Below are 14,641 nucleotides of genomic sequence, written 5' to 3' on the forward strand. Positions count from 1 at the left end.
ATTACATGGAAAGCCTTTGCCTTGGTTGACATTGTTCATCATACGCTGGATGTATTACGATGGTCTTTGTTGATGCATGGAATCGACAATGTAAGTAATACGGATATTAATGAGGAGAAATCGAAGCTGGTCCTTTTATTACATAGAATTGAGACGAGGGTTTACAGAAAATGCAATTAAAGTCTTAAGCGCAGTTAATACGAGAATAATTGCTCTCTTTTCTCTGATTGCCAAGATTTTGGATCCAGAGTTCTGATATTGACATCATGTATTTATAGTGGGCCATCGACCTAGGACTCTTTCTGTGACTTCCGCAAATGACGATTTTACCCCTACGACCAGATGGGCCAGATCCATAACTTCAGTCCCTTAACTTCTTAAGGATCTTCTGTTTGGGCCTCCTAAAATGTTGGGGGTGAAGCCCGTATCCAACAGTATTCCCTGATACTCAGGCATGTTGCAGTTGCGTAAACCTTCGATTAGGTCACAAAACCTCATAGAACGACGTTCCAAGTAAACCTTCGATTACGTCCGGTTGCATAAAGTGGACCAGCAGCCATAAGAATAAGCTTCTTTCTTTTTGTCTCTGATCGAATTTAATTATAGTGTTTTTTTTTTTGTTTTTTTTGTCTTCTATTTTAGTTATAGTGTTTGTGAAAATAAACATTCACAAAAATCTATATATACAGTTAATATTCTCATATTGACAAAGGTTGTAGCATATTGGGCTCTAAGAGCATCATTACTCCAGCACCCCTCTCAAGTTGCTGAAGGATTAATTAATCATATAATTAATACTAAAATAATTAAAGCAACTTACTTAGAACTTAAACAAAATCATCCCTCCACTAGAGTAATCCAAAGAAAGTTGCTCATCCTTTAAATAATATATTTTTTTTAATTTTTGTTAATTAATTATCAAATTTTACTAAATTATCAAATATGCCATGTACAGTATCATTCATTAAGAGAAATGCCACTTTCAACTTAACCTATTCTAAAATACCATAAGACCCACTTTCATCTACTAAAAATGACAAAACTACCATTATATTATCTTTCTTTTTTTCTCATATCTCGATCTCTTTTATCTCTCTCTATCTTCTTCTCCCTTATTTCTTTCTTCAATAACAAAGAAATCATTTCACCAGAGAAACATAGGAACCAGATTGTAACAGTAGAAACCGAATCAGTGAAGAGGCGTTTATCGATGGTGGAGCAACAACAATATCACATCTCTCTCACCTTCAACTATTCATCTTCATCCATCTCTCTCTCAAAACCTCCATATCTCTTTGAGTTTCTTATGTTTGTTTTCTTCTCTATACAATTTTAATGGATTAGATCCGAAATCTGACCTGTTATATTTTCTGATGGACCAGATTCGATGGACGAGACGGTGGACCAGACAGTGGACTAGATTCGATGGACCAGATCCGGTGGACCAGATTCGATCTAAAATATGTTCATTTGTTATTTTCTAACTTGTTTTCAATTGTGTAAATATATTGCCACAAGTGATAGATTAGAGGATAACCATAAGTAATGCACCTCCAGAAAACATCATCCATGTTCCAGACAAGTTTTACTCTATGACAAGATATTTGTCTTTTAATGGATTAGATCTAGTCTTTTAATATGTCCATTTCCTAAGTTGTTGTCTATCATGTTTTTCATTTTGATAGACAACTAATCATGATTCATAATCAGATGTAATAACATGTAATTGCTTTTGTTCTATATATATTTTGACATTTGTCTATTTGTTTTACTAGTTCCATTACTTACAACTTACACTATTGATGGACAATTTCAAACACTGCACTTATTGTCTATTATAATTTTTATATTGTCCATCGTAATAGCTTGATGGACTATAATAGAACGGACAATAACATGTCCTCATTAATTAAAAATACACAAAAATCCTTTTACTCTCATTTTTAATCTAAAGGTTATTTTAGTCTTTTCTTTATGTGGCATAAATTTGAAAGTGGCATTTTAAAAAAGGAAACAATGAAAATGGCATTTTTCATAACTTTAATTAAAAAAATGGCATTTTTCACTAAAATCCCTTTTTAATCTATCATGAATAAAACAATTATTTATATTATTTATATTACATCAAATAGAAAACAATAAAAATTTACAGAATTTGGAATATTTAACATATTTTACAAAATTCAGAATATTAAACATATTTTACAATCTAATAAACATTTATGAAATTTGTCATTATACCCCTAAAGATACTCATATTTACAACATACAGTGGTTTTTTACTTTCCAACATTGGTCCTGAAAATTCAAATTTTGTTTATCTCGTTCTTTATTTCTTCTCATGTTCAATTTAACCTCTTTTTAGGTTAGTGTTTATATTAAGTTAGGACAAGTGTGAGAAAAGAAAATAGTACTTGAATTCATAAAGATGATTGTCATATATAAATAATATCACAAGGTATAATGTTCCAATTTATTGAATATAAAACCAAAGATGTTTTAAACGATCCAACACGAGAATAGTTATAGTTTCAAATTAAGACACAAGACAATCCCATCTTCACTTGAGGTTCTTTCTAGTCTATGCAAACCATCCTTACATGCGACATACATACCTTTGAAGTACATTGTGTGCAAGCCCCTCTAACCTGGATGTGGAAATTCAAATTCAATCATGAAACCAAGCTTACAAAAGTGCATAGACTAAAGAAATTTTAAAAAGTGGGGACATTATGTATACAAACCTCAACTCGGGTTTCCTAGTAAAGACTATTGAGAAAGCCTTAGAAATTGACATGTCTGCATCCTGCTCATCCCTGACTTTATTGATCTGTATTTGCAAAAGACAAATCTAGTTAAGATGGGCATAAAACAAAGATTTGGAACATCAAGAAAAACAAGAATCGGAATATGAAGAAGAATAATAAATAAATGTGATGGACATACCTCTTCCAAAATATGTTCAAAAGTGACGCCAACCTTAGTTACCAACTCTTGAGGAACCAAATGCACCAAGATCAAAAGGAAAACCAAATGAGTAATCAGTGTGAACTCGTCCACCAATTCTGTCACGGGACTCCAGCACCATAACCTAAAACAGAAAGAACCACACACCATGAGAAAGAGATGATGATCATCATTCTAGAAGACAATACGTAAAGGAGCCCCATTCTCTTGAGATTGATCGCAGAGGCAAAATCAAACTCACTCGTAATCAAATCCTTCTCATCACAAACCCTACTAAACTCATCCCTCTCACTCTCTAACTTCCCAATCAAAACATTAGCTTCTCTTTTCAAATCCCTAATCTCACACTCCCTATCACTCTTCTCCTTAACCAAACCATCTACCTCAACACCCATTTCCTTAACACGACTCTCAACAAAACCCATAAACAGATCCAACTCAATCTTCAACATGAACTTCTCATCGCTCGAACCACACAACTCCTCCTTCAGCAAAGTCTTCTCCTTTCCGGAACGGGTCAGCTCAGCCTCCAACGCATCTTTCGCCTGGAACAGAGATTCAATCTGCTGCCTGTTCTCCATGGTTTGCTCATTTCTATCAGCCAACACTCTCTTCCTTGGCAATGCTTCCTGATTTTAGAAACTGCTGAGATTGTTGTTGACATGAAGTTCTTGGCAACAATGGAGTTGTAACAGCTTTGGTCTCGTTCTCTTTGTCTTCACCACCAAAAGAGTTCCTCCGAGTAAACTCTGATGAATAACAAAACATCACAACACCTAAATCAGCAAGAACATATAAAAGATTCTGAACTTAGGATCTACAAGAACCAAGATTAGCCAAGAGAATCTATCTAAGAGTTAGCCGAACAAATCTCAAAACCAATTGAACATCAAACATTAACAACTCTCACAATCATATCATATTTAATCCTAAACCCTAACATTAACAACATGCAAATAAGTAAGAGATGAGAAGACAAACCTTCTCTGTCCGATTCGTCTCCCAGTGGATCTCGACGTCCGCTTTACGCCATCAGAAGACTAAGCCGCTGTCGTTGTCGCAGAAGGAGGTTGATCGTGGTGAGAACAAAAGCGTCAAATCTTCCGGTTTAAGACGATCGGAGTGGGCATCGCCTTCCTCAACCAAAACCCTCCAGTTTTAGCCGGAAAAATCTGATGGTTCGCGGTGAATCCACTGATTTTCCGGTTTCCATCGAGTCGCCGTTTGTGTCGCCGTTTGTCTCGAGAGAGAAGAGAGAGACAGAGTCGGGAAATAAAGGAAGAAAAAAATTGGGAAATAAAAAAAAATTAGCTTTTATATTTATGCATCATCCAATCATATTAAATTAAGCCACATACCTTTTCTCTTGAGTTTCTCCAAATGCTTCCCAAAGAATTGATACTCAGCCAAATGGACCAAAATATAGATTTTTAATTCAAATTTTGGGGCCTAATTGCAAGAGAACCACTGAGACTAACTCCCAGTGGAGATGGTCTAATTGATAATGAATAAGTTTCTCCATGATTTCCAGGGAATTACTCTTTTGTGATTAAAATTTATACAAAATATAATGTATTAAAAACTTAAAATTAGTAACTAACATAATATAAAAAAAAAAAATCTAATTACATTTTTTAAGTGTTTTCATAATTCAACTATTCAAGTCGTATCTAAGCCTAAGTAATCATGTTTCGAAAAAAAACATTCAAAAGAGTTAATATATACGGTTAATATTCTCATATCAACAAAAGTTCTGCATGTATAAGACTCATGGTCTGAATGGTAACAACGGTCAAAGCGAAGCAGACACAGCGGACAAAACAGCATTAAAGCGGTTGGAGCGATCAAAGCGGACAAAGCGGTTGAAGTGGACCCAAAAGGCGGTTTTATGAGCCGAATGGTAAAAGGCGGACAAATTAGACTACTTTATTATATTATAAATATTATTATGATTTTTTTAAAAAAATTGAAATTTCCTTAATACAACATACTAGAAAGATGGTTGTCAAAAAAAAAACATACTAAAAAGAAGAAAAGATGAAAATATGAAAAATTACAAACCCAAATATAAAATCAAATACTATGATTTTCCTATAACATAGTTGCAATAGTTTCTCGAATATTTGCCATGTGTTGTCCATCTGCATTCTCTGCTTCATCAAGCTCATAAGATGCATTGTCTTGATCCTCAGTTTGAGTTTCTATAAAATCTTCCACAAAATCTGCATCTGTAAAATTTGAAACTCTAATAAAATTATGAAGACCCATTTTTGCAATATTACTCTCTTTTGGATATCCATATCATATCTCGGAAAATCGGTTAAAATTCTCCATTTCTTCTTCCACACTCTAAAAGTGCGTTCAATGATAGATCGAAGAGATGCATGCGACCTATTAAACAATTCTTCCTTATTTCTCAGAAGGGGACCAGTATAGAACTGTGACATGTGATATCTCACAACTCTATTTCGTGTTGACCTATAAGGAGCTAAAAATCCTTGCTTATTAGGATATTCATAATCAACTACATAATACTTGTCTGTAGGTGGTAATGGAAATTCAGAATCACCATTTTGTGTAAGTGAAAGGACAGCTGTATCGTGACATGAACCCGATGCTCCATTCCATACATATGTGAATAACATATTCATATCACAAATTGCCATTATGTTGATGCTTGCATAATCGTGTCTGTTCCAATACATGGATTGTAGCTCAGGCTTTACTTTAACACACACATGAGTTCCGTCTATAGCTCCAACAAAACCACTGAAATATGGCCAATACCGTCTATCAGCTTGTAGACGTTGTGGAATCCGGTGTAATTTTTGTGTTGTTGGTGTCTTGATGTAATCTGCGGCTAGAAGTTCCATAGCTTGCAACACTTCACCAAATTTTCTATTCACAGTTTCTTGGTTTCGTCCAAATCGTAAGCCAACATCTCGTTGAACTTCATTGTGTCCGCACACTCGTAGAAACATAGCGATACTCTCTTCAACACTTACATTCAGTGAATGTTGTAATCCATAATTTTCTTTTAAAATAGTGCATAGTCCTGTGAAGGCAGCAAACAACATTCTTAATAATTGTAGACATGCAGCATGGTCATTTTGAATATGATTCCAAAGATTTTGTCACCCTAACCCTCCACCGGTTTGGTATGGTCCTTTGTGAAAATGTTGTTCATAATAATCCAATGTTGGATTTATTAAAAGATCTTCTATTTGCTCATTTTCCAAAGTCCATAACTCAAACCTTTCTACATCAGATAAATTGTGAAGTCCTTTTGAATGTAGTTCACAAATTCAAAAAGCCTGAAATAACATTAAAATCACATAAGTCACCAGATTTTTTTTTACTATCACAAATACCATATCCAAAAAAAAAAAACATATTAATAAAACATAAGTGCTTCACCAAACTGACATAAATATCATAATTTTTTTTTCAAACATAATTGTCACATAATTATATAAACTACTCCTCATCATTTTCGCTCATGTCATTATCAAATAAGGATTGACGAGGAAGAGGTTGAGATGTCGATGCGTTGTTTTGTCCAAAAGTGTTAAATAGTCCCATTGCTCCTGGTGTTTGAAACATTTGACCAGTTGGAGAATTATTGAGAAACCCTAGGCTCGGGGATCCTACTCGTGGTCTTGGTGTATAACGTGTAAAGCCTAACCCTGGAGATCCAAAACTTGATCCTGGAGAATATCGACCAATCCCTATACTCGGAGATCCTACTTGTGATCTTGGAGATGATCGTTGCTCAACATTTATTGGTGCCAAAAACTGTCGAAAACCAGTAGTAGGTGGATAATTTCATATATTGGGAGTTCTTTGGCTTGTATGCGTAGACATACTGCCTGCAGATGATGGATCAGATGATCGAGGTGTAGACGATCCATCGGTGGGCGAGTGGTTCCTATATGTTCACCATGTCTTGTAAATCCTGTTAGAGACGCCATTAACAATATCCTATCCTCATTGGTCTGAAACCGAGTCGATGACATCCAGTAATTACGCCAAAATAGATCAGGTTTCAGAAGTTTGAGGCATTGAATGTAGAAATCATTGTATCTTGGAATATCTAATGACTCAAGAATCTCGACCGCCTTTTCAAACTCGGTATAATCTTTGCGGTCAAAGGCACCAGGACGTAGTCGTTCATAGGCTTCCCTTTGAAAGTCTCTAATGGACGACATTGTCTCTTGGATGGTCAATTCAAAATTTTGCCTTCTACGCGGTGCTCGTTTCCGCTAGGTCCCTTTGACCCAGTTCTTCGACTAGATGATGGGTCAGCTCTTGAATGTTGTCGCCCACTACGATCAGGTATCTGAATTGGTGATTGTGATTCGGTAGCCTCACGTGAGAATTCATATGATGGTTGTGAATTATCATAAATGTTCACACGATACATCTCCTCATTTTGTTGAGTTTCTGGAACCTCATTTGGCTCTGAACCTTCATCGTTATCATCGTCATGTGATTGTTCATTTCTTATTTCAGCTCTTTTTTGTCGCACAGAATACTGACGTTGCGAACCCACAACTAATACAACAAAGCAACGAGACTTGGTATCCCAATCTTTTGGTGGTTCTCGGTTTAGACGTGCAAATTTGCTAAACTCCTAAAATCAAAAATTTGTGTAAGAAAATTTTCTATAAATTTTGAATCTTAATAATTATTGAAAAACAATAAGGACATGTTCATGATCATTCCACCATCCATATTCTGCCATAATCTTTCCGTAATATTATCAACTGAAATTCCAGTATAATGTTGTAGTTGCTTCCAAAGCTTGAACACTTTCTTCCATTGATCAATTTTATTTTTCATCGTTTTCCATACTACACTTTCACTGTAGATTTCGTTGAACTTACGAACTATAAATGATCTACCCGCTTGGCCAGGATCTTTAAACCTATATTGATTCATTCCTAATGCTTCATCATATAGGTTAAGTAGTGTTTTCTCTTCATCAGGAGACCACCGGCGTTCAGCTCTCTGCATATATATATATATATATATATATATATATATATATATCATTAATTCTATTTGTTGATTTTTAATATTAGATATGTCATATTTTAAAAAGTTTTAACTCTAGTTTTTCATTTTAGATATATTAACTTATTATTAGACATATGCATCAATTAATTCACAATAATTAACTCATTTAAAAAATTCAAAAATACATTATTTTTTATTTTAATATTGAAGCTAGATATGTCATATTTTTAATAAAAAATAAAAATTTATTAATCTGTGTTAGTTATATTTATTAAAATAGTTTATATCATTAATTCCATATATATATCATTAAGTCTATTTGGTTATTTTTAATATTAGATATGTCACTTTTAAAAAGTTTTAACTCTAGTTTTTCATTTTAGATATATTAACTTGAAATATTATTAGACATATGCATCAGTTATTTAATATTATGGTATCAATATTTTAATTTATGAAATTGTAAAGTAATTAAATATGAAAATTCACAATAATTAACTAATTTAAAAAATTCAAAAGAACATAATTTTTTATTTTAATATTGAAGCTAGATATGTCAAATTTTTAACAAAAAGTGAAAATTTATTAATCTGTGTTAGGTATATTTATTAAAAAAAATTGAACCATTAATCAATTATTTGACAATATTTTAAAATTATAAACTTATAAACTATTGATATATAATATTCAAAATGGGCTACTAATTTGTAAATTTTGTCTACTTAAATAGTTTAAAGCATATATGTATCATAAAATAAGCTAACAAGCTTTAAATTTTCTGAAAAAAATTATCAAACAATATTTTTTATAGAAATTTACCTGTGTTCGTTTTTTATAGAAATTTACCTGTGTTCGTGTAGAAGGTTGAGATCCATTGTTTGTATTTCTTCTGCTAGAAGACATCACTATAATGAAGCAAAAAAAAAAAGTGAGTCAATAAGTGAATATATAAGATAAATTTACATGATTTGAATATATATTATTTACCTTGATTAATGCTAGAACCTTTTTTTTTAATGATCAAGCTGAACAAAGAATACAAATGTTGAGAAGATTTTTTTGTGTATTGTTTGTAGTGAAATTCTATAGCAAAATGAGAGTAAATGGTGGAATCAGTTTAGTTCTTCCAGTTCATAAAGACAAAATACAAAAAAAAAATTAAATTCAAAAGAATTTTTTTTTTGATTGGTCAGTCAAAAGCAAAGCACTTTGCAGTGGACTCCTCCACTCCTCTTTTGTGCATGTACCGCTTCTAACTGCGGTCCCTCTATTTATCTGTCCACTTTTGCTTTTTAAACTTTTTAATATATATTTTTTTAAGTCCACTTTACTGAAAACAGAAGCTAAATGGTAACTAAAGTGTCGACAAAACCACAAACGGACGAAACCACTGGGTCCGTGGTAACCATTCACTACCTCAAATTAACAGTGAGTGAGTGAGTGAGTGAGTTCCTTCGTGATCTCTGGGTTCAAAGGATTCATTTGCAAGAATAGTGAACATATGATTATATGAGACAAAGCTAGTAAATGCCTTAACTTTGTTGTAATGCAAACCTAAACGAACGAGGTAATTTTAATAAAACTATTAAATCCTAAAGCCAATAAAAAACATGGTTTACAAAGTTGTTAAAAATTGAATGTTGTATGCAACGGTAACTTTTGTTCATCTATAAAATAATAACAATCTAAATAAATGCCAACAAAATTTATAATTTTTTTATTATACTTTTCCGTTAAATAGTTTTTTAATATATATTTTTTTAAATTGTACGGTTGTGATTGTTCATTATAGAGTTGTGTCTTTTACAATTAAAAAATCATATGATTATTTATATTTATTGTAGAGTTTTATATTTTCATCATATCTTATTCACAACTTTTCATTCCTATAGTGAACTCTATATTTGTCTCTTCTTAGATAATTAACAAATCATTGGACGCTAATACAAATTTTCTGTTTCATATTGAATTTAAATAATATGAATTTTAATATTCAATATCCAACATTATTCTATAATCTAACTAAAAATTTAAGAAAATATACATAATAATAAAAATCTGAATAAATGCCAAAAAAATACAATTTTTTGTCGTACCGATCAAATTATAGAAATAGTATTTGTGATGTCCATACATGATTCTACTATAGTGCTACGATTCATTGTTGGTAAGAACTAAGAATGTACTCCAAATTGGTTTTAGACCAAATTCAAAATAATGTTCAAAAATTTTGGACTACAAGCCCCTTGGATTTTATAAGATAGGCACAACATGGAACCACAATTATTTTCCGTCTAAACATTTATCTCGATATAAATTCAAGTAGTTTAAACAATTGATGGCATGCTCGTATGTGTTAACATAAGTTGTTGTTTTTTTATAAAACAAAAATATTAATATTATTATCGGATGTAGCCCAGATTGTCCCTAATAGTTTCTAATTTGAGTTATTAGAGGCTCTCTAAGCTATCCATGTCAGTTTTTTCACATGATGGAGATAACCTACACATATATTCTACAATTTAACTCTTTAATTTTGGTGTGTCTTTTGAGATTATTAGAAGCCTAATTTATATCCAAATATTATAGAGAAGCAATAGGCGAAAAGAAATGACGTCAAATCCGAGAATTTTTCATATATCATGATTCAGAGCGTAATAGGAAAACAAATTAATCAAATAGTTATAATCGAAATGATTATGAAAAGAGACGAAGAGACTTGGTATAAAATGCTAATTTTCTTTTTTACTTTACTTATGACGATTGGATCTCTAAATATTATGTTGACATGACAAGCTACTAAGAAAAAGTTCAAAAGGTGATGTGGATGGCTTCAAGATTCTCAAATAACGTTTTTATTAGTAACTAGATGGTTGCTCATGCAATGCGTATAATTTATTTTTAGTTGTTTATATATTTTTATTGATTTGTAATTATGATATAATCATATATATACATGATTTGATTTGATTGTTTGATATATTGAGTATAGTTTACATTTAATTCTATATAAATTTAAATTACAGGGATGATTGTATATATATGGCAGCAAATTAGTCATTTTTTTTGGTTAATTGAAAAGTTGAATATATATATATATATAGTTATTATTCATAATAAAATCTTGTTCATCTTGTTATGAGAAACATTTTATTTTCCAAAAAAGTGGATGAACACAACATATTCCATGTTGCTAAAAATTCATAAAATATATCCATCATAATTTACATATTTAGTATCTAATATCACTCTTTTCTATAAAAAAAATTTTTCAAACGGTTTTCTAACATCATAAAACTAAAAATGTATTATATACAATTAAGAATTTTCCAACTAATTTTATTGATAAGATTTTGCATTTACGTAACATCTTACATATATTTTTTTAAAGAAAAAAAAAAGTAAACTAACAAATAAATAATCAAAACCTATGTAAAAGATAAACAAAACATAAGTAAAATATTTTTACATGTGTGTTTTTATAAAAAAATAAAATTGACTCTCAAATATCATACCATCTCTTTTTCATTATCAGGTTAGCATTTTGTTAGTTAATTAAAAAAGTATTTTTGTATAAAATTTAATACAAATTCTCAAGTTTTAATGTGATTTTTTTAATCTTTTTTCAAACATCTAATACATTATATAATACTAAATACTCTATTAATACAAATAAAAAATTAAGAAATTTGAAGGTGAATTCATATTTAATAATATATAATAGTTTTCTATGTCTCTAAAATAAATTTTTAGTGAATTTTTAATTAACAACATAATAAAATTAATAGACTTTATATATTAAAATTTAATAAAATGACACATGTCAAATGATTATGATTCACATGGCAGCTTGTCAGACATTTGATTTTGTCCAAACCTAACTTTATTATATAAGCTATGTGTACGTATGTTACAAAATAATATAACAATTTATATTGGTTTAAATTGTGTGTAGTGACTAAGAATTAATATAAAAAAAAGGCTTCCCTCTTTTGGGCTCAGAACTCTCTTGCTCTTAGAGTCTTTGACTTTCTTAGATAAAGAGCTTTGAATGGAAAACACTTTCCCTTTTGCAAAATTTCAATCGTTATCTTATCCTTTGCTTTGTTTTTGGAGAAATTGCGAGAGTTACTTTGTGTTTCTTCTTCCTTCTCAAGAACTTTTCGAAAATCTTCTGGTTTTTAACTGTTTTCTATCTTTAAGTTTTGGTGCTCAGTTAGCCTTTTCTGGTTTTCTACCTATGTCTTCCTCAATAGACAAAATTCTCATGGAGCTATCTTCAGAAGAAGAGGATGAACCGTTTAATCTTCCGGATCTGCCACAATTCAGTTCATGTAAAGCCAATTCCCTTAGTTTGATTGGCAGGATCCTGAATCCGGACTGTCAGAAAGTGTCTGATGTAGTTTTCAATATGCCAAGGAAGTGACAAATATATGACCAGGTTAGAGGTGTTGCTCTTACGAAAGAGAGATTTCAGTTCATATTTAAATATGAACATGATCTAGAAGAAGTACTTAAGAAAGGGGTGCTTACTTACAATCAGTGGGATCTAGCAATTGAAACTCCTCCTCCGGATTATCTTCACTTCATCCAGATTTGGGTGCAGCTGAGGAATATTCCTGTAAATCATTATACGTTGGAAGCGATAACGTCTCTTGGAGAATTTGCAGGAAAGGTTATAGAAGTTGACTTTGATCCTACAAAGCCTCAAAATAAAGACTATGTTCGGGTAAAGGTTAATTTTGATGTCTCAAAGCCACTTCGTCATTCTAAAGTGGTAAACTTACCTGATGGAGGGGTAGTCTCTATTCTCTATGATTATGAAAGGGTTCAGAAACGGTGCTTCTCTTGTCAAAGACTTACTCATGAACAAGATAACTGTCCTCTGTTCCTTCGGAAAAAACAAGGTTTAGAAGAAGGCTTCAGATATATTAGCTAAATCTCCTAGGCTCTCAATTTCAGAGGCGGTTCCAAATGAGGGACTGCCCAATATTTAATGAGCCTAATGAGTTGGAATTGTCAAGGATTGGGGCGGTCTCAAGACTTGACAATTCCTCGACTCAGGAAAATTCGGAAAACCCTCTTTCCTAACTTGTTGTTTTTAATGGAGACTATGCATAATAGGAATGTTTTGGTATATTTGCAAGAATGGTTGGGTTATGATAGAGTGTTCACTATTAACCCTATAGGTAAAAGTGGTGGATTAGCTCTCTTTTGGAAAAGCAATGTGGTAGTAGATTTTAAGTTTGTGGATAAAAACTTGCTTGATTTTCATGTGCATATTGGGGCAGTTAGTTTCTTTGTCTCTTGTGTATATGATGACCCTTTTTACAAATCTAGACCTTTGGTTTGGGAGAAACTTATGAGAATTGGTGTTGAAAGGAATGATAGTTGGTGTATGATAGGGGATTTCAATGAAATTCTCCATAACGGGGAGAAACTGGGTGGTCCAAGAAGAAGTGAATCTTCTTTTCTTCCTTTTGCCAATATGATCAGCGCTTGTGGAATGGATGAATTGCCTTCTATTGGTAACAGTTTTACTTGGAGAGGAATGAGGCAACAATTATGGATTCAGAGTAAACAGGATAGATGTTTTGGGAATAAAGCATGGTTCAGTCTGTTTCCTGTTTCAAATCAGAATTTCTTGGATAAGAGAGGATCGGATCACATGCCGATTTTGGTTAATTTTTTGTCATCCAGTGAATCTTACAGAGGTGTGTTTCGGTTTGACAAAAGGTTTTTAAATAAACCTAAGGTGAAAGAAGCCATTTCAAGAGCTTGGTCAAATGTCTATCCATCTAATGCATCTTCAGTTTCTGACAAGATTAGAGGATGTCGTAAATCTCTAAGTAAATGGAAAAAGGAGAACAGTTTAAATTCTTTGGACAAGATCAATTGATATACTCAAATTTACCCTAGAGCTACTCTTTCAAATTAAGAGATCACTGTAGTATTTAGGGATCATATCCACAAGGACTCTAGATCACACAATAGACTTATTAATCTTTTAATTATGCTAAATCAAAATATTAATTTAAAAACAATGCAGAAACAGAATTAGAAAAGTGTTGTAAATTCAGGAATTAAAAAGCTAGGCCTAGGGAAATTCTCAGGAATTTATGAAATATTAAATCAATCAATAAATTAGTATTCAAGCAATTAAGATCAGATCTAGAACTCTAAACTCTTCTCACTGCAAATATTATCTAAATTTAAAACCAGAAAATCCAAATCTCTTTGCAAAATTCTAGGTAATAAATCAACTTTAAAAACAAGTTTAGATTGTTCACAAAATCACTAAATCAAATCTCTTTGCAGAAAGTAATTTTGCTCATCAAAAGGTTTTATCAGAAAAATCAATTATATTCTCATATCAATTTATTTTCCTAGGTATTAATTCTAGGTGATCAATCAAGAATTAATATGAAGAACAACCTAAGATGAAGATCTAGAAAGATAAAGAATCCTAAAAATAACAGATCTAATAAATTATAAAAACCCTATGAAAAACCCTGAACCTAACAAGAGATCTACTCAGACATGATTGTAAGAACATAAATCATGAATAAAATAGATAGCATTAAGAGATTAAAGAAGAAGAAAAGGAGTTCTGAATCTTCTATGAAGGAGTCTTGATTCTTCTCTCCAAAAGCTC

General features: G+C 31.8%; 2 protein-coding genes across 3 annotated transcripts; both read right to left on the minus strand.

Moving 5' to 3' along the window:
- Positions 1-2,456: 2,456 nt before the first annotated feature.
- Positions 2,457-4,356, minus strand: LOC104766536 (uncharacterized). Of its 2 annotated transcripts, XM_087501928.1 has the most exons (5): positions 3,949-4,356; positions 3,209-3,716; positions 2,947-3,091; positions 2,745-2,830; positions 2,457-2,648 (listed from the first exon to the last, which is right to left on the minus strand). In XM_087501928.1, exons 2-3 carry the CDS (start codon positions 3,546-3,548, stop codon positions 3,069-3,071), a joined length of 363 nt encoding a protein of 120 aa, XP_087358054.1. In that variant the 5' UTR covers positions 3,549-3,716; positions 3,949-4,356; the 3' UTR covers positions 2,457-2,648; positions 2,745-2,830; positions 2,947-3,068. The 2 variants fall into 2 exon arrangements, with proteins under 2 accessions (XP_087358054.1, XP_087358053.1); XM_087501927.1 differs by having other exon boundaries at positions 2,947-3,716.
- Positions 4,357-6,444: 2,088 nt separating this feature from the next.
- Positions 6,445-7,175, minus strand: LOC147920618 (uncharacterized). The gene is made up of 2 exons (XM_087501165.1): positions 6,834-7,175; positions 6,445-6,762 (listed from the first exon to the last, which is right to left on the minus strand). Exons 1-2 carry the CDS (start codon positions 7,173-7,175, stop codon positions 6,445-6,447), a joined length of 660 nt encoding a protein of 219 aa, XP_087357291.1.
- Positions 7,176-14,641: the final 7,466 nt, after the last annotated feature.

The sequence above is a fragment of the Camelina sativa genome, chromosome 19 (assembly GCF_030686135.1).
Source record: "Camelina sativa cultivar CO46 ecotype springtype chromosome 19, ASM3068613v1".
In the NCBI taxonomy this organism is placed as follows: domain Eukaryota; kingdom Viridiplantae; phylum Streptophyta; class Magnoliopsida; order Brassicales; family Brassicaceae; genus Camelina; species Camelina sativa.

Excerpts from the sequence above, each read along its gene's own strand:
- LOC104766536 (XM_087501927.1), bottom strand. The coding sequence starts at position 3,548 with ATGGAGAACAGGCAGCAGATTGAATCTCTGTTCCAGGCGAAAGATGCG.
- LOC147920618 (XM_087501165.1), bottom strand. The coding sequence starts at position 7,175 with ATGTCGTCCATTAGAGACTTTCAAAGGGAAGCCTATGAACGACTACGT. Across the intron at positions 6,763-6,833 it reads TGATCCATCATCTGCAGGCA|TTTTTGGCACCAATAAATGT; the intron begins GTATGTCTACGC and ends GGTTTTCGACAG.